The 25,667-nt window shown below is 39.6% G+C and overlaps 1 protein-coding gene across 2 annotated transcripts in view; it reads right to left on the bottom strand.

Moving 5' to 3' along the window:
* Positions 1-25,667, bottom strand: part of PRKD1 (protein kinase D1) — a 103,061-nt gene that overhangs the window by 36,853 nt on the left and 40,541 nt on the right. For both annotated transcript variants that reach the window (XM_081886567.1, XM_081886568.1), the window contains one exon: positions 12,074-12,212. In XM_081886567.1, the coding sequence (XP_081742693.1) occupies positions 12,074-12,212 (139 nt within the window). The remainder of the gene's footprint in view (positions 1-12,073; positions 12,213-25,667) is intronic.

The following is a 25,667-nucleotide window of genomic DNA, read 5'->3' as shown; positions in this document are numbered from 1 at the left end:
GCCTTTCATCAGTAAAGAACACCACTGGATAAAATGCTTGGAATTCACAGAAACCGCTCTTATTCAACTAACTTAATTATTGAGTTGTCTTAAACCTTTTCCATTTGGAACTTATGGATTCTTGAATCTGTTTTTTTCAGTACTGACTTCTACAACAATCACTTCCTAGTCTGCAGTCTTCTGCTACAAGTCAGCTAGCAATGAAGTAATTGGCACCTCTCCTATTAAAACTGTAAACTTATACAGCTAGTTTCTCTGCAGATTAATTATGAGGTCAGCACAGCTCACAACCCTTGACATAAAAACAGCGCTTGTGAACATTTATGGAATATGTGAAAACACAGCATACACACAGAAACTAAACTCAAAACATTTTTTAAAAAAAATCAAATCAAATAGACTTGTGAGAAGATTAAAGCTTTTACAAATCTCCTGTTCCATAATTTAACTCACTGGCCAGGGGTTATTATGAACCAGGGTTCAAGAAGGCTTCAATACAGAACATATTATGAGCCCCGAAGCATATGAAAAAACAATATGAGTGCCTTTTAGTTCATACAAACACTTCTCCCAAAGCAATTAGCAAAAAGCTAGTACAAAAGTAGGATGGAGGCAGGAAGAGGCTTCCTGTCCTTTAATTGTATTTGTTAGGAAGGTTAGATCTCCGACAGCTTTCTTTCCAGAAATTCAGCACCACTGATGTTCATAAACCTGAGTTTGTGGAGTTTTTCTTCAGGGAAATAAATGATACCAACACAGTCTCTTTGAAGAGTAGAGGAATCTGTACTCTGCAAATATACTTCCACTGTGATTTCCATCTCACAATGGCTTCAAAAGGAGAGGTGGCAATGAGAGAAACTGCAGTGGACATTTATCAGTCAAGTATTAGTTCATATAATGCATGCCACCACCTGATCTCTGAACCCAAGAATAGCCCAGAGGAATCACACAGAAGCCATTTACATAAGGGGGACCAGGCTTATTTAATTTACCAATGCAAATTGTTCTTTGATAATTTAAAATGAACTTTTAAAATAGAAATGTAACAAGTTATGGGTGAAAGGCATCTGTAGATGATTTTGAATTAGAGGAATAGTCCAGTGGCTGAAGTCCTATACTGTACATACTTGGAAGCAAACTTCATTGAATGCAATGGAATTACCTTCTGAGTAGGCATTGTAGAATTCTACTATAAATAAAGCACATTTATTCCCCATTCATAACAATAGAAAATATCTTTCATTGACACTAGTTGAACTTAAAACCGATTGCCTATGACTGAATCCATCACTCTGTTTTACTATGTGCCCTACTATGTCATTACATTCAAGTTACCTCAATTTATCCCAGTACAGTGGTACGTCAGGTTACAGACTCTGCTAACCCAGAAATAGTACCTCAGGTTAAAAACTTTACTTCAGGATGAGAACAGAAATCACATGGCGGTGGCGTGGCGGCAGTGGGAGGCCCAATTAGCTAAAGTGGTACCTCAGGTTAAGAACAGTTTCAGGTTAAGAACGGACCTCCAGAACGAATTAAGTTCTTAACCCGAGGTACCACTATACTAGTTTCACAAAGTAACTGTGAAACATTAAATATATTATCCCTTCTTCCTATATATCTCGCCTCTCAGCCTTGGATTAAAATATTTTCAAATGCAAACTTGCCAGATAAAATACACCCACCATGTTTATTCTTGTTTCTCTGTGGTTTGGTCAATTCCTAGTCCATTGTTCTGTTCCAAAAGGCATGAAAAAGGCAAACAGCAAGACATACTGACTCATATGTTCCTGGGCTATACAATGATGTCATGAATTGCCAGCATGCTGCCCCCTGCATCCCCAGATGCTGACCCACAGCTCCTATCATCCCTAACTATTGGCCTTGCTGATTGGGGATGATGGGAACTGGAGCCCAACAACATCGAAAGGGCATCACGTGAATTCAAGTACTCTAGCAGCTCTTAGAGAACCCTTTGATAAGTTTTAATAAGATTGTGAGGTGAAAGCTGACAGGAGCTGGGGTGAAGCTGAAACAAAATTTTGAAAAAATAAATAAAAGGGGGGAGTAGAGTTGGGGCTGTGAGTGCAGGAGCACAGGACAGTAATTTAGAGACGCCAAAACAACGTCCAAAAAAGTAAGTGTAATGAAGAGAGACACTGTATATAAGTTTTTATGCACTAATGGTGGCGTGTGGAACCTTGGCCCTCCAGATGTTGCTGAACTACAACTCCCAACAGCTCCAATAAGCCTGCTTAACAGCTGGTAATGAGGTGGGTGAAAGGTTCCCCGATTTATGCTAATTCTAGAAGCCTCTGAGCCAAGCTGGGCAGACTGAAGTGCTTTAGTCTTAAATGACACCACTTCTATAATGCACCTTCTGAGCAATTTGCTGTTTCCATGTATATTTAATTTAATAGCACTATGGTCACTGTTTTCAATTGGTTCATCTCAAGCCAGGTCCTGGGTGCCATCCATTATTTAATTCCAGAATTGCTGTCCTACTGGTTGGTTTCATGACCAATTTTTCTAGGGCACAATCATTCAGAATATCTAGAAATTTTCCCTTTTTGTGGCCAATCTGTGTCACCCCTTATTATTACAACATTTCCTCTTTGGAATGCTTCCTTGATTTCAGTCTTCATCCCAAGATCTCGCTGAGTGTTTTGACTAGGTGGATGATAGCTCTGTTCCACTTTATGCCCAATACAATCACATTTACTTCAAAAGAGGAAACTTTTCAAAAATCTGGGGGTTGCTAAAAAGGAAGTTGGCAGGCAAAGTCAAAAGGATCACCTCTCTCCAAAAACCTTGGGAGTTGTTAGAACGCAACAGATATATGTTAAGAAGTTTCAGTTGAATGAAACTCAAAGATGAAGACAAAAGTTACTCTTCTAAATTTATTTGTGTGTGCATGCACACAAAACTATATTGTAGTAAAACTTCTAAGTGATTAACAAGAAAAAAAATCAACTCATCTCATGAGACTCCAAAAAGACACAATATTTTTTCTTTTAACTTATGATGCAAATTTTATATTTTTCCATAAAACAATCTCTTTTCAAATCATTTTAAACCAGAAAAAAATGACATCATACAATTATCTACCAGTCTGACTTTACACTGATTCATAGAAGCTTGGTACAAATATGACTCACAGAACTATATGTATGGAATTATTTTCATTCAAAATGGCTGGTTTTTGTTCTCTTAAAAAAAAATAGCATGCATCTTGCAAAGAAAGGCAAAACTTCTCCCCTTTGAGTCAGAATGAGAATTTTATGCTTAATTTCACATTTCCTCCATCAATCATCGTAATTACTGCTACATTCCTAGGAATGTACAGAAGAAGCATTTTTCTTTTAAAATAATAGTTTTAATTTTAGATACTATGAAACAGCATAAGGGAGCCTCACGTTGGTAGCAGAGCTGTTGAAATGGGAGAGGGGTCTTCAAATATGAAACTACAATAATACCTACCAGCTTGATTCACAGAAGCAGTTGATAAGGAAATTTCTTGCTAACTCCAAAAGGCCATTGAATATTATTTTTCACTTCATCTTCTCATATCATAAATCAACTTTGCTCATTAGGTGACTACACCTTGAACAATTTCGTACTTCTACTGTACTTACTATCAAGGCATGTATTAGGGCAGTGTTCTTGGTCCAATGTGGCATTCAGATATAGAAAAGGACCAATATGGTCCAATGTGGCATTCACATATAGAAAAGAACTTAAATAAAACTCAATTACATTTGCTATCAATGGGTGAAAAAAAACCTCATGAAATTCTGTGTGAAAGCTCAATAACATCTCACTAGCTTCCCTTCTAAAGAAAAAAAAACTGTATTAAAAATCCCATTTTCTCTCTGATTATACTAAAGCAATATGCAATGATTTCCATGTGCCTTCAAGAACAAAATTTGGACAATCTTATTGTTGTATCAGTCGTGGTATAAAATTTAATATTTTAGGTAAAATCATACTATAATAGTTTTCATTTCTTTTGATGAAATTATGCTATGAATTTGGCTGGCAGGCACAGTGTCAACCTAGTTTTTTAATGTAAGTTTTAATCTATTAGTGTTTCACATAAGAATCTTGTGAAAACTCTTCCAAGCATATTACTTTTTCATTACATAAGAACCCTGTAATTTTACATGCCAGAGAAGACAGATCACCTCAAAATGACTGCCTATTCAAATCTATAGAACATTATTTTAGATGCACTGTTCTTTTTCTGAACCAAAAAGACCTGAAATGTGTGAGGAAACAGATGACTTCCAATCCAGCTTCAGTAAAATTTATTTATTGTGCTTTTTGTTTCCTCCTAAAAAAAATGACTGTGGAACCTGACAAATTTAAGATGTACAACTTATACATAACAGATATTTGGAAGCAAATGCAAAAGGTAAAAATCTTTAAGTGAACATTTAAAAGAAAAACAACTTTTCTTTCTCATTTAGATTTTGATTTTCTCTCTGCTGCATCATAAAATATTTGAGATTTCTTTACTTATGTACTGTTATCATCACATATGGCATGTTTCGGAGTTAGCAAAAGAAAAAGGGCTGATCCCTGCCCCCCAAGAAACTTACAATTTAAATTTCAGCAAAAGAAATAAGAGAGAGAAGAGAAAGAGAGAGAAGGGAAACTAGACTAACATGTGACTCCACCTGTAAAAAAGGTAAAGGGACCCCTGACCATTAGGTCCAGTCGTGACCGACTCTGGGGTTGTGGCACTCATCTTGCTTTATTGGCCGAGGGAGCCAGCGTACAGGTTCCGGTGTCATGTGGCCAGCATGACTAAGCCACTTCTGGCGAACCAGAGCAGCACACGGAAACACCATTTATCTTCCCGCCGGAGCGGTACCTATTTATCTACTTGCACTTTGATGTGCTTTCGAACTGCTAGGTTGGCAGGAGCAGGGACCGAGCAACGGGAGCTCGCCCCATTGTGGGGATTCGAACCGCCGACCTTCTGATTGGCAAGCCCTAAGCTCTGCGGTTTAACCCACAGTGCCACCCACAGCCCAACGACTCCACCTGTAGTATTTGGTAAATTTACAATGATCCATCTCCGTCATTGGAGGCTGACTGACTGTATGTTACCTGGCCCAAACGGGTTGTTGCTAAGATATAAAGCCTTGAAAAACATGATACTTAGGTATCTATTGGAATGTTTCTATGCTTATGAGCAAGCCCAGACCTTGAAGTCAGCTAGCAGGGCCCTTCTCATTGTGCTACTACAAAGAGTTTGAGTTATGTAGGGGATAAGGAGGCACTTCTTGGCATTTCACTAAGTCCCTACACAACTCACAACCATTGTGGTAAGACAACAGTAGGTAACATGTGAGATCACTTGAACTCCCTGGTACGTTCTTTTGATGTGTGAAGAGATAGTGCCAGCTAGTCACACTTCCCACCCCTTGAAAAGGCTATACACAAAAAAGTTGAAAAAGGCTTTTCCATGTGAGGTAAAACCCTGGTTCTCCCAGGATTCCTCTCCCATCACGAAGGAGCCCTAAACATGCACATACATAGGGCCACTTCACATGGCTGCCAAATTTACAGCCAGCATACCCATCCATAGGACTGGAGGGGTGCCAGCAGTGTATGGGGGGGTGTCTGAACACTCATCTCAAGTGGGAGGTTAAGGCCAACATTTGCTGACATTGATGTCCAAGTAATACTTAATGATAGCTGTGACAGAGAGGGGAAATTTATTCTGGACTGGAGAAGAACCAGGGAAGGAGTATGCACGATTAAAGAAGACGCTTTGTTGCATTTGTGCTAGTAAATAATTTTGCGTAGCCAAATACATAACACTAAGTTGGCTGAAGCTATAGTTTGTTGAACACACTACGAACTATCCCACAGACAAACAAACCATGTTTTGTTTCTCCAGCATTTAGGGTTGTTTCTCTCTCCCCCCCATTGCTCTTGACTCATGCCTTCATAGTTTGGTGAAAGTCATATCTAAAACCAACCAAGGTTTATAAGCCAACAACAAACAATGCTTGTGGTTAGTTGGCAGTAAACAAACCATAGTTAGGCCAAAATGTAATGTATAACCAACCATGGTTTAGTGTTATGTGTGAACCAGGTCAGTAAAAACCCTCTTATTACATCAGGATCCACTAATAATTAGAGTACAAAAAAGTCAATATTTTTGTCATTCTGACAAAATTTGGCATTCCTAAAGAATGATGAACATAAAATCTAGTCTACTGTATAATGAATGTACAATAAAGTCCTTATACTTCCCTCTGCTGTTGGTAAGCAGTCTGCCTTTATATTTGTACAGGACTGTGCAGGCACATTTAAATCATCACCATCACCATCACCATCATCATCATCATCATCATCATCATCATCATCATCATCATACAGCTGCTTTTGTAATTTCAGTAGAATGAAAAAATGTTGTCTGCATGTCAAAGGAGAAATACCCATGTGCCAAATAGAAATCTTTATGTATTGTGGCAATATGGTAAAAGAAACAGGACAGGCAGCATATTGCCAAAGGAACAAGCCATTTCTTGAACAAAAAGGATAAATTTGCTATAACTGAACAAAAGGAAAGTTTGGATTTGATGTTTCCAAGCCATGTGCTTAAAGTTTGTGATCCTTTAGCAAATGCCTGGCAGTTGGCCTTCTTGTAACTCTAAGAGAATGTTATCTTATATATTGCAACTTGGTTTGGAAGGTTAACAAGTATGATTTTATTTCTGCAGGTCAACTCAATGGAATTTCCTATTTCAATAAAGTTTAGATTCAGTAAGATTTAGAGAACTTACAAATGTTAACGTCTGAAATCTCTATTTTCTTTCTTTATCTTCAACTCTTTACCTAAAAAAGAGGGAAAAGCCCCATCTACAGTATACATCTAGAGCAGTATCATACCACTTTAAACAGTGGCGGCTTTCCCCAAATAATCCTATACACTGTAGTTTGTTAATAGTACTGAGAGTTTTTACGAGATCCCTATTCCACTCACAGAGCCACAATTCCTAGAGTGGTTTAGCCATCAATCCCCCTTCTCAGGAATTGTAGCTCTGAGGGGAAAAGGTGTTTCCTAACAAATCTCAGTACACTTAACAAACTACAGTTCCGAGGATGATTGGGGGAAGCCAAGTCTGTTTAAAGTGATATAATACCACCTCAGAGGTAGATTGAGGGGCAGGGAACCTTGGGAGTACCACAGGGGATGTTGCAACTATTATTAGAATGGAGTGTTGAGAAGCAGGGAGCGCAAAATCATGCTGTCGCACAAATTTGAGATCTGAGGGTCCGCCACAGACTGCTTTAAATGTATAGCATGGATGGGCCCTAAATATATACCATACATTTCTGTCTATAACCCCCCCCCCCCAATTTTAGGACTCAATTTTAGGAAATAATGGGAGATGGCCCAAAGTTGTTGTTCCTCTCTCCCCCCCCCAATGAAGCTGGGGGCAGGAAACACTCCCTAAATCATTTCCCACACGCAGTGGCATTGAGGGAAGTTGAGCTCCCGCCAGCCATCCGACGCAACTTCCTCTCATGCCGCCGTGCAGGGGAAATAATCCAGGGAGTGCCCGCTGCGTGCAGCGGCATCGGGGGAATTTGCAGTCCCATGGGAGTGCAACCTCCCCTGATGCCGCTGCCACCGCTGCTTGTGGAAAATGACCCAGGGAGCACCCGCCACATGCATCGGCATCGGGGTAGGTTGCACTCCTGCCAACGAGCTGGCTAGAGGTGTGCAGCTTCTCCCCCCCACACACACACACACAGCTGCAAGCAGGGAAACCCCCCCCCCAGATTACTCCCCACTTGCTGCAGCATTGGGGGAAGCCGCATTCCCGCCAACGAACTGGCTGGCAGAGCGCCGCTCCCCCCCCCCTCCATGCCACTATCCATGTATTGGACGATCCCAGTTTTTTGACATTGTTTTTGAGTTTAAAAACCTCATCCAATACATGGAAAAATACAGTACAGTACTTTGTTTTACATGCTTATGGTGCATACAAATCAATGATACGTTGCATGGGTTGGCAAACTAAGGCCTGGGGGCCGGATGCAGCCCAATCACCTTCTAAATCCAGCCTGCGGAAAGTCCAGGAATCAATGTGTTTTTACATGAGTAGAATGTGCGCTTTTATTTAAAATGCATCTCTGCTGAAAAAGTTTGCTGACCCCTGATACATTGTGAAGGCAATTTACAGAGTAAATAAAGAGGCATGTCTGCCTAACCTTTTTATCACTCTAACTTGAATGGCTATTGTTTTCTAAAAAAAGTGAAGATTATTTTGATGATTATGATGATTAGTAACATTTATCAATTGCTTTACTAATTAAAAATAACTCCATGTGACTTACAATCACAGTAGAGATACTAAAACCAATTACAATAAACACAATCAATAAAAACCTTAACACCACATCATCTGCACAAATAAAGACATGTCATGCCAAAAGAAGCTGTGAATACTTAAAAACCCTTCAAACTAAGGGCCAAAAGCCAAGGTGTTGTTGTTGTTGTTGTTGTTTAGTCGTTTAGTCGTGTCCGACTCTTCGTGACCCCATGGACCAGAGAACGCCAGGCACCTCTGTCCTCCACTGCCTCCTGCAGTTTGGTCAAACTCATGCTGGTAACCTCGAAAACACTATCCAACCATCTCGTCCTCTGCCGTCCCCTTCTCCTTCTGCCCTCCATCTTTCCCAACATCAGGGTCTTCTCCAGCGAGTCTTCTCTTCTCATGAGGTGGCCAAAGTACTGGAGCCTCAGCTTCACAATCTGTCCTTCCAGTGAGCACTCAGGGTTGATTTCCTTCAGTATTCCTTCTTGATTTCCTTCTTGCAGTCCATGGGACTCTCAAGAGTCTCCTCCAGCACCATAATTCAAAAGCATCAATTCTTCGGCGATCAGCCTTCTTTATGGTCCAGCTCTCACTTCCATACATCACTACTGGGAAAACCATAGCTTTAACTATACAAACCTTTGTTGGCAAGGTGATGTCTCTACTTCTCAAGATGCTGTCTAGGCCTGTCATTGCCCTTCTCCCAAGAAGCAGGCGTCTTTTAATTTCGTGGCTGCTGTCACCATCTGCAATGATCATTGAGCCCAAGAAAGTAAAATCTCTCACTACCTCCATTTCTTCCCCTTCTATTTGCCAGGAGGTGATGGGACCAGTTGCCATGATCTTCGTTTTTTTGATGTTGAGCTTCAGACCATATTTTGCGCTCTCCTCTTTCACCCTCATTAAAAGGTTATTTAATTCCTCCTCACTTTCTGCCATCAAGGTTGTGTCATCTGCATATCTGAGGTTGTTGATATTTCTTCCGGCAATCTTAATTCCGGCTAGGGATTCATCCAGCCCAGCCTTTCGCATGATGAATTCTGCATATAAGTTAAATAAGCAGGGAGACAAAATACAGCCTTGTCGTACTCCTTTCCCAATTTTGAACCAATCAGTTGTTCCATATCCAGTTCTAACTGTAGCTTCTTATCCCACATAGAGATTTCTCAGGAGACAGATGAGGTGATCTGGCACTCCCATTTCTTTAAGAACTTGCCATAGTTTGCCGTGGTCGACACAGTCAAAGGCTTTTGCATAGTCAATGAAGCAGAAGTAGATGTCTTTCTGGAACTCTCTAGCTTTCTCCATAATCCAGTGCATGTTTGCAATTTGGTCTCTGGTTCCTCTGCCTCTTCTAAATCCAGCTTGCACTTCTGGGAGTTCTCGGTCCACATACTGCTTGAGCCTTCCTTGTAGAATTTTAAGCATAACCTTGCTAGCGTGTGAAATGAGTGCAATTGTGCGGTAGTTGGAGCATTCTTTGGCACTGCCCTTCTTTGGGATTGGGATGTAGACTGATCTTCTCCAATCTTCTGGCCACTGCTGAGTTTTCCAAACTTGCTGGCATATTGAGTGTAGCACCTTAACAGCATCATCTTTTAAAATTTTAAATAGTTCAGCTGGAATACCATTACTTCCACTGGCCTTGTTATTTGCAGTGCTTTCTAAGGCCCATTTGACTTCACTTTCCAGGATGTCTGGCTCAAGGTCAGCAACCACACTACCTGGGGTATACGAGACATCCATTTCTTTCTGGTATAATTCCTCTGTGTATTCTTGCCACCTCTTCTTGATGTCTTCTGCTTCTGTTAGGTCCTTTCCACTTTTGTCCTTTATTATGGAAATCTTTGTACGAAATGTTCCTTTCATATCTCCAATTTTCTTGAACAGATCTCTGGTTCTTCCCATTCTATTGCTTTCCTCTATTTCTTTGCATTGCTCGTTTAAGAAGGTCTTCTTGTCTCTCCTTGCTATTTTTTGGAAATCTGCATTCAATTTCCTGTATCTTTCACCATCTCCCTCGCATTTTGCTTGCCTTCTCTCCCCCGCTATTTGTAAGGCCTCATTGGACAGCCACTTTGCTTTCTTGCATTTCCTTTTCATTGGGATGGTTTTGTTGCTGCCTCCTGTATAATGTTACGAGCCTCCATCCATAGTTCTTCAGGCATTCTGTCCACCAAATCTAAATCCTTAAACCTGTTCCTCACTTCCACTGTGTATTCATAAGGGATTTGACTTAGATTGTATCTTACCGGCCCAGTGGTTTTTCCTACTTTCTTCAGTTTAAGCTTGAATTTTGCTATAAGAAGCTGATGATCTGAGCCACAGTCAGCTCCAGGTCTTGTTTTTGCTGACTGTATAGAGCTTCTCCATCTTTGGCTGCAGAGAATATAATCAATCTGATTTCGATGCTGCCCATCTGGTGATGTCCATGTGTAGAGTCGTCTCTTGTGTTGTTGGAAAAGCGTGTTTGTGATGACCAGCTTGTTCTCTTGACAGAACTCTATTAGCCTTTGCCCTGCTTCGTTTTGATCTCCAAGGCCAAACTTGCCAGTTGTTCCTTTTATCTCTTGACTCCCTACTTTAGCATTCCAATCCCCTATAATGAGAAGAACATCCTTCTTTGGTGTCACTTCTATAAGGTGTTGTAAGTCTTCATAGAATTGGTCAATTTCAGTTTCTTCAGCACCAGTAGTTGGTGCATAAACTTGGATTACTGTGATGTTAAAAGGTCTGCCTTGGATTTGTATCGAGATCATTCTATCATTTTTGAGATTGCATCCCAGTACAGCTTTCACCACTCTTTTGTTGACTATGAGGGCCACTCCATTTCTTTTACGGGTTTCTTGCCCACAGTAGTAGATATGATGGTCATCCGAACTGAATTCACCCATTCCCGTCCATTTTAGTTCACGGATGCCCAGGATGTCAATATTTATTCTTGCCATCTCATTTTTGACCACCTCCAACTTACCCAGGTTCATGGTTCTTACATTCCAGGTTCCTATGCAATATTTTTCTTTACAACATTGGACTTTCCTTTCGCTTCCAGGCATATCCGCAACTGAGCGTCCTTTCGGCTTTGGCCCAGCCGCTTCATCAGCTCTGGATCTACTTGTACTTGCCCTCCGCTCTTCCCCAGTAGCATGTTGGACGCCTTCCGACCTGAGGGGCTCATCTTCCAGCGTCATATCTTTTATATGCCTGTTGTCTTTGTCCATGGAGTTTTCTTGGCAGGGATACTGGAGTGGCTTGCCGGTTCCTCCTCCAGGTGGATCACGTTTGGTCAAAACTCTCCACTATGACTTGTTCATCTTGGGTGCCCTGCTCGGCATAGTTCATAGCTTCTCTGAGTTCTTCAAGCCCCTTTGCCACGGCAAGGCAGTGATCCATGAAGGAAAAGCCAAGGTAAAAAGGGCCAAAAGGTAAAAAGGGCCAAAGGTAAAAAGGGCCAAAAGCCCAGGTAAAAAGGAAGGCTTTTGCCTGCTGTTTAAAACAAGGTAACCTTGTTGGGTTCCTGGAAGTTGGAAACAGGATACTGGACTGGCTTGATCCAGAGTTATTCTTTGTTCTTAAGTTCTAAAAAAAATCTGACAAACTGCTGGTGGAGTCAGGAGACAGGCTTGGTGGTCAGAACTATTACCAAATTAAGCGGGACTGTTACCGATTCCCACACTGAAGCAATTATAAAATACATAAAGTATAAAGCATAAAAATATTATTTTTACCTGATAAGACAACTTCAACAAGGTCACCTTCTTGGATATCAGTAGCTGACTTCACCAACTGGAGAATATTTTCAGTGGTAGGGTCATGGCGAAAAAGTAGAATTTTATCATACATTCCATAAAAGCCACATTCAGGAAACTGAAAATGAATAAAATTGAGAATTTGTTTCAGTGACAAGTAGTATGTAAGCATTCTTTGGTTAGTTTGAATCAGTACAATAAGGGGAAAACAATGTTGGCTGAGGTGCTAACTGAAATTCCTGAGAAAGAAACCACAAATCATAATACCAGCAGCCCTTTTCTGCAAGAGTAGAGACAATATTGCTTATACATTCCATTTTAGATTTGCAAAGTGCGATTCTTATATGGTGATTCTGAAAACACAGTCTTTTCAAAATTAAAATAATAATAATAATAATAATAATAATAATAATAATAATAATAATAATAAGTTTTATTTATATCCCGCCCTCCCCAGCCGAAGCCGGGCTCAGGGCGGCTAACAACACTAAAACAGTACAACATTATAAAACATTATAAAAATGAATTAAAATCAAAATTGATGGCAACCATAAACTAAAGCTTTGTAAAGATTGCCAAAGGAGGGAGTCAGGCTGCGCCCTGACCAAAGGCCAGGTGGAACAGCTCTGTCTTGCAGGCCCTGCGGAAAGATGTCAAGTCCTGGAGGGCCCTTGTCTCTTGTGACAGAGCGTTTAAACTTTCTATAGAAATACAAGAATTGGTTTATTGGTTTATTGGTTTTTTATTTATTATAGGCAGTATCCAATTTACTCATTTCATCAGTGAATGTGTTTTTCTTGTACAACAGAACTTTCCCCACTCTTCTCCCCAAATCTGTTTTGGGGGTTACCTCAACCTCTGGAGCAGTTTTGGGGTGGGCGTGGGATACACACAAGGAGAGTGGAAAGGAGAATTCCCATTGCACAAACGGAAATCCTTGTGTTTATTGGATATCACCCTATAGATCCATATAAGGCCTGTAAGAAGGGGAAGGTTTGTAACCAGCTTAAATGGTAGTAGGTTGCTTTAGTTTAAATCCCAAGTAGCACTTTCCTTTAGTTCACTTATCAAAGGCTTGAATAAGTTTCCTCAATGAGTAGAATAGGGAAACTAACAAACGTTTGCATTTTTTGCAGAAGTGGATGGAATTTGCAGGCATCAAAACACCTTTCAGAGCCCAAAATTTCAGACCAATGGGCATTTGCCTCACCCCCTCCCAGAAACTGCCTTGGCGACAAGACAATTTTTTGCCCCATTTGTGCTCTAACCCTAATGTGGATGATACTTTACTGGATATGTGAAAGGGTACACTAATAGTGTTTTGTGCACTGTTATGCTGTATGTGTGTGATACTGTTTCACAAGACAAGAAAGTACATAAGCAGACAAAAGGCTTCAGTTGTATACAAGCATGTATGAAAAGAAAGAGGGAGGTAACTTGCTGATTTTTCCATTCCCCCTATATCCCCACTCTACCCTGCATCCTCCCACACTGCTGTGGATACCCAACCCTCTGGAACAGGGGAGGGGGGAGGGGAGGGAGGTGGAGGCAATGGGGTCATCATCCCTCCCTCTTCTGTACAAGAGAGTGAAGGGCATTCTGTTTCATGAGTGGAATTCCGCTCACAGCTTTTGAGCTCTTGGTGTTTGCTGTAGCAGACTAACAAATGTTCTTCCTCTTGATGTTTGCAAAGCAAAGACATTCAAAGTACACATAAATTGCAATTTCCTGCATTATGATATGACGTTCAGTAATATAAAGTCGTACCTCGGCTCCCAAACGCCTTGGGAGTTGAACATTCTGGCTCCCAGACAATCAAAAACTGGGAGTGTTCTGGTTTTCGAATGTTCTTTTGGAAGCAGAACGTCCAGCGGGGCTTCTGCGGCTTCTGATTGGTTGCAGAAAAATCCAGCAGCCAATCAGAAGCTGCACTTTGGAAGTCAAACGTTTTGGAAGTCAAACGGACTTCCGGAACGGATTCTGTTTGACTTCCAAGGTACAACTGCAATGAGATTTTTCACATACAAATCAAAGATTCCAAATGGATAGACTTGCAATTTTGAACATGAACCCAGGATTGTGACTTATATACGCATGCAAGCAAAGAACAGATATATAAATAAAATTCAATAGCTACATTTGTAGTTCATACACATCACAAAAAAGGTGCAGGGTAGTCAATCACCTGCAGACAGAAAAAAAATAGCCTAAAAGTTTTAAAATAAGAGCCAGAAGAACTTTTATGTGCCTTCTAAAATCTTGTTTCAAAATAACAACAAAAAGCAAGCAAGTCTGCCCAGCTCCAGTTTGCTTCTCAGTCTTTCTCACCATAATACCTGCCAAGATTGTAAATTGCTCCAACAAGCACTTAGGAAAAGCCGTTTCCCTAAAATAAACATTGCTGCTAATATAACGTCAGCTTTTCCAAACACTTCAGGTAAACAAGTTTACTCACTATTTGGAAAATACCCAAAGAAAACACTGAGGAATCTAGCCACCAACAAGCTTTTCTTACCAAAAAAAAAAAAAAAAAAAAGGAGGAGGGGAATGAGTATGAGTATCCATGTTGAAGGAGACACAGAGGTGCACTATGATTCTCAGGTGTCTTTGCTCTTCAAAACTGAAACAGGGAACTGAAAACCACTCTTAGATTTTACTACTTTCCTATCTATTACTTCAGCTAACCAGTGATGTTGCTCTCAGTATTTCTGCGCTTCTTTTGTGTTTTCTTACTTAAGTTTATGTTCCTTTTTAAACAAGATTTGTCACCTCTCTTTTACCTCAGACTTCTGCTGCTATTGTTTTCTCACAGGAACCTGCTTCATAATTCACTTCATTCCTTAAGATGTTGTAGTGCTGAGTTGTTGCTTAAAGAAAAAAAAGGAATAAGGTTTCTGTTTTCCTTGCTTTCTCCTTCTTTTGCAGGCTTTCGGGCAGGGTGTGTATGTCAATTCTTTACCCACTTCCTTTCACACACTTTAAACTCCTGCACTGGAAGTCTGATATCTTCTTTCGACTTGCAGTACTATTGTTAAGCTGATGCTGTTCCAGCTCTATCTTTCCCTCCCTCTTGTCTTACTGATATTTCCAACTGCCTTCATAGCCTCGCACATCACATCATTGTCTCAACCAGAAGAGTGCTTATTGTCTTGCCCCCTAAGCTTTTAATTTCACATTTGTTTTTCCCTTCCTTACAAATCACCATTCTTCTTTATTCGCTGCAAGTTAAGAACTTGGATTCCGTCTCACTTTTCACTTCACAAAACTGCTCTTATCAATTATATCTACATATTTTAAAAAACAAATCCTTTCTTATCTACTGATTGTATAAACACCCTTATTCAGAGGCTCATTCCATCCCACGATGATTACCATGATATATTTTACTTAGCAATTTTCCTGCTTTTCAGTTTAAGGATATAATCCTGTACACACTTAACTGGAAGTAAGCTCCTTTTAAACTTTATTAGACTAAAGTAGCAATCCCAACCATACCTACTCATAAGTCCCATTAAATTCAATACAGCTTACTCCCAGATTACTCACAAGTCTTAACAAACTACAGTACCCATAATCCTCTGAGAGAAAGAATGTGTCTTAAGGTATACAGTGTTACCTCAGGTTAAGAACTTAATTCGTTTCAGAGGTCTGTTCTTAACCTGAAACGGTTCTTAACCTGAGGCGTGCTTTTGCCCATGGGGCCTCCTGCTGCCACTGTGCCGCTGGTGCACAATTTCTGTTCTTATCCTGGGGCAATGTTCTTAACCTGGAGCAACCACTTCCTGATTAGCGGAGTTTGTAACCCAAAGTGTCTGTAACCTGAAGCGCCTGTAACCCGAGGTACCACTGTAGTGTGTACATAGCCTCAGCTTTCCTTGGCTTCTTCCATTATCAATATTAAGATTAAACTACACATTTTAAGTTCCTTCTTGTTCCTGTCCCTTATCTATTTTTATTTCTTCCTCTTGCTATTCGCCAAATGCTAGTCGTCTTACCAAACCTCTGCTACCTTCTGCTATTTCTCATCCTGATGCTTTCACTCCCCTGTTGCCATTTAGAAGGGCTTCTCTTTGTCCTCCTTTACAAAATGATTAAGGACTCCTCTCTTTGCTCTTGCTGCTGCTGATCTATTTTGATTCTCTTGTTTGGGGCTTTTTTGCCACTCATTTCCTTTGCCATTAGTTTCTCCCTCTCTCTCTCCATATCCTCATGTTTTTTAATCTCCATTGCGAGACAGGGGGAAGGGGTCTCTGCATATTTAAGGGAAGAAGACAATGTCAAACTGAAGGTGTTGGCAAGAAAGCTTCTGAAAACTATGCAAGCTAATAACTCTGTTGATCTTGCAAGATTGAACTTCCTGGATAGCTCAGCTGGTTAGAGCATGGTGCTGAGAACTCATATCAAGGTTGCAGGTTCAATCCCCATGCGGGACAGCCGCATATTCCTGCATTGCAGGGGGTTGGACTAGATGATCCTCAGGGTCCCTTCCAACTCTACAATTCTATGATTCTATGAACTCCAATCACAATTCCCCTGCCTCTTTCTCAATAGTGTTAGTAGTTCCAAATATTAACTTTGACTCCAGACCACACATACTTCCCTTTGCATACTAGAGTATCCTTCCATAATTTTAAGATTAAAAACTATGTTTTGACAGTAATTCCTATGGCTTCTATGAAATTCTGTGCAACCCACATAAATATCAGAAGCCTTAATTTCTGACCTGCTTCCCCTTCTACAAGGGCTTCCACTGATGCGGTTCATTAGGTTAACACTGCCCTGTGTCTTTGCAAACACACACATACAGTCTTCTTCTGCACCCATGTTTTGATGGATTGTTACCTGCCCATGTAAACAAATTAGAGATGACATTGTTCCCTTAAGATACAGGTGGGTAACCTTCAATGCTCAATGCTTTCTGAAGCTGCCCCATTCTTCCAACCCATAAATTCATTTCATTTCATTAGTTTCCTCCTTGTTATTTGCTGACTTTTAAAACTATTCTCTCCTCCCCCAACCTCTTTCTATGTAGTTACAGAACAACTGGAAGGGGCAATGTTTTATTTAATAAAAATAAACTGATTTTTTAAACACATATTTTCCTCGTTGAACTGCTCAGGTAAAAGCAGCTTTCCCCCAGCTGTCTGAGAACAAATTAGGAGGCTTCTGGCCAAGAACAAAACAGCAGGCTTCTGTACTCTGTGTGTGCATGTATAGCATACAAAAGTCAGAAAGGAACTCAGTGGGGCTTACTTCTGAGTAGATAGCGAATTGTAATTTGAAGTAGCCATGGTGAAAAATGCAGCAGGGTGGTCTTCATTCCCTCTTAATTAATCCAGAACACCTTTGTCTCCACTCACCACCAACCTACAGCCCCCAACAGATTATCCTCAAATGTATGAGACCTTCAACAGAAACAAAATTGCCCACTCATGGTTTTAAAAAATAAATAAATGCAGCCCAAGAGGATCAGATGAAAAAGACTAGCTACTACAGAATCCTGTTTCCAGCAGTGGTCAGCTACATATTTCCCAGGAATCCCTCCTGAAGTGATATTTAGTGGCATGGCTGATGGGTAGACTTATCACCCATGCATTTGTCCAATTCCTCTTTAGGCCATCTAAACCCATAGACATTATCACATACTGTGGCACTGAATTTTTTAAAAATGCATTATGTTAAATACTTGCTTTTCTTTGTCTCAAATCTACTGCCAATGAAGTTCATTTAGAAGAGCAGACCCAGAATAGCTGGCTGCAAAATCAAATTGGCACTCCCAATTCTATTAACAATGCAGAATTTGTTGTCTTAAGGTTCTGAACACCTTTGAGTGTGATGAAGGTTCCTTTGTGCACATCAGGCCCATCAGGAACTGTTTAGAAATAAGCACATCTATTTTTGCCACTATGGTCTGAACGTGCAAGGCAAGGACATGTTTTCGTTCTCAGACTGTTTCTGTGCATTCTTTTACACACAAAGGTCTTCTCTTCTCATTCATGAAGATTCCTATAGCATTTCGTAGGCCTCATTTCTATAAAAGCTTCAGAGCGGTAAAATGCAAGCCAGACAAGTCACTGTGACAGCTGAGTTTCAATCATTGTTTGGTTGCCATGGCAGCCCAACCAGGCTTTTTAGCAGATTAAACACTTTATTTATTGGACAGAACAAACAAATGCATATTGACTTAAAACTTACAAGATACGCAAACACACACACACACCCCAAAAAAAGGATGGCAAGTATATCAAATAAGATTTAAGACCTCAAGGTTTTGTTGAGTTTTTCCATTAAAAAAACTTTAGTAGGGGAAAGACAGGGAAATAAAACCAAGGTGTGCATTAAACATGTTCAGAGTCTATGGAAAGCTGACTGTTTTAGAAGATATCTCTACAGGAAAGAGATACAGTGGTACCTCGAGTTACAGACGCTTCAGGTTACAGACACCACTAACCCAGAAGTAGTACCTCAGGTTAAGAACTGTGCTTCAGGATGAGAACAGAAATCACATGGTGGCAGCATGGAGGCAACGGGAGGCCCCATTAGCTAAAGTGGTACCTCAGGTTAAGAACAGTTTCAGGTTAAGAACAGACTTCTAGAACGAATTAAGTTCTTAACCCGGGGGGGGAGAGAGAGAGGGGGAGGGAGAGAGGAGGCTTTAAAAAAAGTTCCCATTGGCATCCTACCTACACTTGGGAGTGGGAGTTCTTCCTGATCAGGTGAGCAGGAGGGACTCGGAAATGATTCACACAACCAACTTTTTACAATGTGTGGAGTAAACGGGACTGGGCCCCACCCCCAATTATTTTGGATTCTTTTACTAGTCTTGGGAATGCTCCAACATGGATGAGCTTCTCTTCTGAAATGCATCCTTCAACTAGAGAAAACTTTATTTCTTGCCTAATGAAATTTTCTATGTACTTCAGTTCTGCAGACTGCCCATACATTAGTACTTGGTATTTAAAAAAAAACACACACACACAAAATCAGACTATATTCCAAAGCCCTTCAGTCAGCAGCCCTGTGGTAAATATTTGGAATGATTACAAGCCTACACATTCGCATTCAGTTGAAACAATCATTCCCAGTTAAAGATCTAAAAGAATAGTACAGTGTCAGTATAAGGCACTTTTCTTCAGTTCAATATTGCCTTTAGAAAGGCACATTCATGCCACATTCTTCGCTGCCCTCCAATATTTCCCTGGCACTTCCAAATGCTTATATCTCTTCCTCATTTCCTACAAGGGACTACTGGAATAAAATTCTTGACATATTACATTCAGCTCCATGGTGGGCGAGAAAATAGCTGCCCCCAGTCAGTCAGTCAGTCATCACTGACAAAAGTTTTTTGACAGTCAAATTCCAATTAGTCCTTTGTGACCAAAACTGCTTTGAAAATTTTGAAATAATCAGTATTAAAGTTTCCTTGAACTGAACTGACTTTATTTTAATGCTCTCTACCATCCCGGAGCCTCACTTCACCCTCACATTCTTTTGCACAAGTCTTTTGCTATATATAAATTTTTATTAAGTTTTTCTTTAACAAATAATTTTGACAACCATGTTTACCAATTTACAGTTTTTGAACTTCCACCAGTACCTCCTTCAATCATCCATTTTTCATATCTTTACACATTTTCTATGTAGTATTGCCAATTTGATAATAACCTTCCATCTCAGTTTCTTTCTTACAATATACCTTGGTTTATCACAAAGCCTCTTTAAAACCCACTAGCGTTGTCTGTTCATCACATACAGTTTTCAGATATTCCGTAAACTTTCCCCAGTCCTCAATGAATTTGTGATCTTTCTGATATCTAATTTTTCCAGTCATTTTATCCAATTCTGCATAATCCATAAGTTTCATTCTCCACTCAGTCAAGGTCGGTAGTTCCTCGTTTCCATTTTTGGGCCATTAGTATTCTTGCCGCTGTAACTGCATATTGAAACAATTTATAATCACATCTTTTTATCTCCCTTCCTGTTATTCCTAACAAAAAGGCTTCTGGTTTTTTAAGAAACGTATATTTAAACATCTTTTTCACTTCGTTGTATATCATTTCCCAGAAACCCTTTACCTTCTTACATTCCCACCACATATGAAAAAATGAACCTTCTTTTTCTTTACATTTCCAACACTTATTACATGTTTTATACATTTTTGCTAACTTTACGGGTGTAATATACCATCTGTAAACCATTTTCATAATATTTTCCTTGAATGCCGTACATGCGGTGAATTTCATATTATCATTCCATACCTTTTCCCAATCATCCAATTGTATATTATAACCAAAATCTCTGGCCCATTGAATCATGACCGACTTTATCTCCTCATCTTTTGTTTGCCATTCCAAAAGTATTTTGTACATTTTTGACAATATCTTATCATTATCAATTATCTCTGTTTGAAGTTTTGATTCTTTCTCTGTAAATCCCCTCTCTTTGAGGTCTGCACAAGTCTTTTGCAATGCCCTCCTATGCTTGTTTTACTCAGAAGTAAATTCTACCATGGTCAGTCATGTTTAATCTCCTGCAAATGTCTCTAAGACTGCAGCTGAAGAGTAAGAATTCTTCACTGATGGAAGTACCCACCCTCTGGGTTCCTCCATGACTCACAGATCTGGAGGCACCTTTTCGTTGGATGGAGGAAGTCCAGCTAGCAACTGACACAGAGACAGAACTAGGAACCTCATCTGAGAGCAAGGTACTTCTGTTTAACCTCTAGAATTTGGTGTTCAGGAGTAATCCATTCACACCCAAGTTAGAGCATTCAAGAACCATTCATCCCCATAGAGTCTGATTGGAAGGAGATATGGCTGGATGGACCCCATAATCATGCAGAGATGCAGCAGACAGCCTCTGTGCAAGTGGGTGCTTTGGGCTCATGCGAGCCTTTAATTAACTTGTCTTACAGTATGCTACATGGTATAGCCTTGGTAGTAGCTCTTGATGGCATTCCTTTTGCCTGTGCATGCATCCCTATTTTTGTCCACAAAATGTTGGAAGTCTGCTGTTCCCACAAGGCAAAGCCATTGCACTAGCATCTAGGAAGGAGAAAGCCACTATATGCGAACAGACGAAGTGTGGAAGTGCTTTAGCACCATAGCAGGAGAGGACATCTACACCTCACTCTCTGTACATGGAGATTGCAAGGCTGCAGCTTTAAGTATCTGCATAAAAGGGATTAATAATTACTTCTTAACATGTTTTGGACTGTTTAGATCGTAATCTATATTGTATGTTTGTTTCTGCATTCAATTTCTTACATTTTAAAACTAGCTTTCGTTGATGGATTTAAGACACCTAAAGCAGGTGAACTGAACTTGTTCTATTGTATTACAACTAGTTTCTCACCTGGGATAAAAACTACCGGTACCTTCCTTTCTTGTGTGTAGCTAGTGTGGCTAGCAAGGTCTTTTTGCCAAAACATATATCTTTTAGAACAGAAAATACCATTGTATAGCCCTATCATAATAGATGCCTTTCTTATCCTCAAGAACAAAGAAATATGTAACCCTCTTATGTTACCTTGAATTCTTTTTTAAACCAATATATTTTCAGAAGCATGTGTTGTTTGTTAATGATTATGCCTGTTCAGTGAACTTCACAAACACTTCAGTGCTCTGTCTAGGGTTAATTTATTCACAATCCACATCAACATTCCACAGTGACCCATGGCGTTCTCTCTACAAACACACCAGTAGAATATTTTGGAATGAATGTATCAGGTAATTCATCTCTTTAAAGAATGTTTTACCTGCTACAAAAACTATGGAAACTGAGTTGGTTAGGTAGAAGAAACAGAAACTGGGTCCACAACTAAAATTAACCTCCCACCTTTTCTCTTTATTAAAATGCCTCATTAAACAAGGCAGTAATTAAACATGACCCAGAAATTGTTAACAATTTAATATGGGTGGACAAGAAAGCCAAGAGTGGGTCAGAAGCAAAAACCCAAGGAGGAATATGAGACAAAGTTGTTTTGCCTATCATATTTAAATCTCTCTTAATGTTATGAAGCTGTACAACTTCTTTAGCTTGTGCAATGGTTCTGTCTAAATAACTTTTATGTTAACTATCTTACACTTTTATGTTGGAACAGAAACATGTCATAACATGAAACCTTTGTCTGCAATCTGCTTTGTGATTCATTCATTCAGTCATTCATTCATTCATTCATTCACACAGTGTACGGAGCTATGCACAGAACTTGGTCCCACAGTGAGGCAATGAGGGCCACCAACCTAGATGGATTTAAAAGAAGATTAGACAAATTCATGCAAAGGGACGCTATCAATGGCTACTAGGCATGATGGCTATGCTCTGCCTCTATAGGTGGAAGCAGCGGTGCTTCTGAATCTGAGTTGCTGGAAACCACAAGACAGGAAAATGCTCCTGTACTTGAATCCTGCATGCAGATTTCCCATAGGCATCTGACCAGCCACTGTGAGAACAGAATGCTGGACCAAATGGGCCATGGGCCTGATGCAGCAGGCTCTTACGTTCTTAAAAAAACAACAACTGAATTTATTATTTTACTTTGGATGTGGATAGAGAAATAAATGATACAGAATGGCCTCAATGAAGAAATTTTCTCCACAGGAACAGAATAAATGATCCCAGAAGTTCATGGAGAATTTCTGATACCCAGCAATTCACAAATGTTAGAATCAAGGCCAGGGTACAAAAAAACTGCAACTAGTTCCATGGGCTAGAGACATTATTTATAATCCAGTTTAAAAATTCTATGCATTTTGCCAGAATTGGTCCCAATGAGGTTTACTCAAAAAGGCTTTGAAGTTTTTCCCTTTTTTTAAACAGCAACCCCAGCACACTGCATGGGACATCATTTATTAAACCACATTGTAATACGGGATGAAAATCTGCTGTCCATAGGAGGAAAGAGTCAACAATTCCATTGGACATGCTAAATCCTTGGGTGCACCTAACTGATAAACAGATTTCTCCTTATGAACAAGTATAACAAGATATCGCTGGAAGGAAATTTTAAAAATTTCAGTATTTACAAATTAGACACTTTGGCATGGATCCTAACTTTTTGCTCCATGATCTAAAAGAGCTTCTGCTCAGAGAAGAGAGTTGTATTAGTGAAAGTAAAGAGTGAGTTCAACTCCACTTCTGTGAACAAAGGAAAAAGTTAGGATCCAAGCTTTTTACGAACACTTTAGAATAAGCCTCTGCAAACTGACTGACTTCAGGGAGATCTATGTACTATATACACACAACTATATACCATATTTTTCTGTATATCATACCCTCCCTATTTTTGGGGACTCCAAATTAAGTAAACACCCCTCAGCACTACCTGTGTATAAGACAAGCCCCAATTTTAAATCTATTTTTTTGGTTAAAAAAAACCTAGTCTTATACATGGAAAAATACTCTACTTTTAAGTTTTTTTAAAAAAATCCGTCAATAATTTATACTTTCATAACACAGAGCACAGCAAACTAACTTTTTCACAATTGTGACGAGAGTGGTATATAATAAGGACATTTTGAAAACTATTTTACATTTATTTTGACAATTTATATACTGCTTAATTACTATTGTTTATAGCAGTGTGTGAGTGACTCAATGCAACAAAGATAAAAATCTGTAAAAATTGGTGATAGGAAATGAGATACAGTAGTGATGTTGTTTTCAAGACTTGAGGGTCAAGCGATTTCAAATGAATACAGTGATACCTGCCCAAACCTATACATGTTTATTAAGAATGAAAGATAGAATTTGATGTAGTACTAAGTGGGATATGTGCACAAGGAACAAAGTCTGCATGCACAATGGAACTTCCCCATCTCCTCCCCCTGTGCTCCCCTAAACCTTTTCTGGAGTTTTCTCCAGCCCTGCAGAACAGATTTTAGTAGACTTGTTAGTTGAACCCCACCCTGAATAAATATTAATAGAAAGCACGGTAAATATGACAACTCATATGGTACCCAAATCCCTCCCACTTTTCTATGGTATTATATCAAGGTTCCACAAGCAGAGCTATGCATTCAGTAAGATGAAAAGTGTTGATTTGTCTTAACTCTGACTGTATTTTGCCATGACTGTCCTGCTATGGCAGCACATATAGCAACATTTTACTTTGCAATGTGGCCTGTCATATGGCAGGAAGTTCAGGGTTGGTAAAATTATCTACGGGACTTGAAATTTACAGGGTTTTCTAACTATTGATAAAACCTGTGTAACTACACTTTTAAAGAATTTAATTACTTAAGTGTTCTTCAAAAAGGCAATAAAATTTTACTCTTAGAGTGTTAAAAATAAAATGTTCTGCCAAGAATGAGAAAAGTTCCTTCTGAATAATATCAAACATGCAGAAATATGTAAACCTAACAAAAGAGGGGGGTTTTCACCTTGTGAGAGCACTACAATTTTAGCCAACTAGTAAGTGTTACTTCTGAACAGAATAGCAGTTGATAAACTAATGCAATTCCATACTATAAATATAACAGCTTTAAAAAGTTGCCTTTAAGAAATATCGAACTGTCTTTAAAGTTTCCCCGTCAAAAATAATGCACATGAATACATGAAAGGAAGAGAAAGAAGAATCACATTTTAAAAGCCACTGAATTTTCAAAGTCAGGGCTCCCATAATAGGTCAATGTCCAAATTTCTTTCCTTTGTGTTTTTATGCCTAAAAGTTCTAAGAAAATAGTTAAAATCTTTGTTTCAAAATGCCTCTTGCCTTGCATTTCATATATGCACACGAACATACCCCAATCATTCTATAGGAAGCGTCTTCTTTGTTGAAAGCATGGTGCCAAGTCATTGTTTATCAAATGGTGCAGGAACTTAGAAAATAAGAGGCTTGAACTAGCAATTTCAGAGGCAAGACTAAAATATCTTGCTTTATTTAGAGTGTCCCATGCCACTTATTACGCTTGGCAAGGCAAATGCCATCTTTTCATTCTATCCCCGGCTATTCACAGAAAACTGAACTGCAAGAATGCCACAAAGAACTGGGATGAAGTGGACCTCTTAGAGCCTCTCCATAGCTCAGATATTAACTACCCTGGCAAAGAAGGATGATAGAAGAAGACTTTTACTATGGGGGGAATTGCATTCAGACTCAATGCAGGCAAATGGAAACAGGAAGAGCCAATGGAGAGAAGGAAAGATGGAGTCAGGAATCTTGTATGGAATTAAGACCAGTCCCAACTACAGAAGAGGAAACGGACCCAACATTACACAGCTGTCAGTCGAAACATGATTGTGGTTCAGTAAATAAATAGTACTTTACAAATAAGTATAAACACATTAATCACCCAGGTTATTCCATATACTCTTTGATGGAAATTGGAATTTTGTAGCCTTCAAATTTCAACAAGACGAAAAGATTCTTATGACTCTGGAGCCCCACCATCATGACCTCAACCCTGAGCAGCAGCCAGGGTTAGAGCGTTGAGTAGGAAGCAGACAGATCAATATAACCATGGTGCAACTTATGGTAATGCTGATCCCAGCCCTAGCCCCAGCACTAAGCATGAACAAGAATTAAGCATGAACTGGAGTCCTTGAGGCAGGAATTCCAGAAGCTGAGCCA

Source organism: Podarcis melisellensis (assembly GCF_964234715.1).
Source record: "Podarcis melisellensis genome assembly, chromosome: 1".
Lineage (NCBI taxonomy): Eukaryota > Metazoa > Chordata > Lepidosauria > Squamata > Lacertidae > Podarcis > Podarcis melisellensis.
This window is presented reverse-complemented; position numbering and strand designations above follow the sequence as displayed.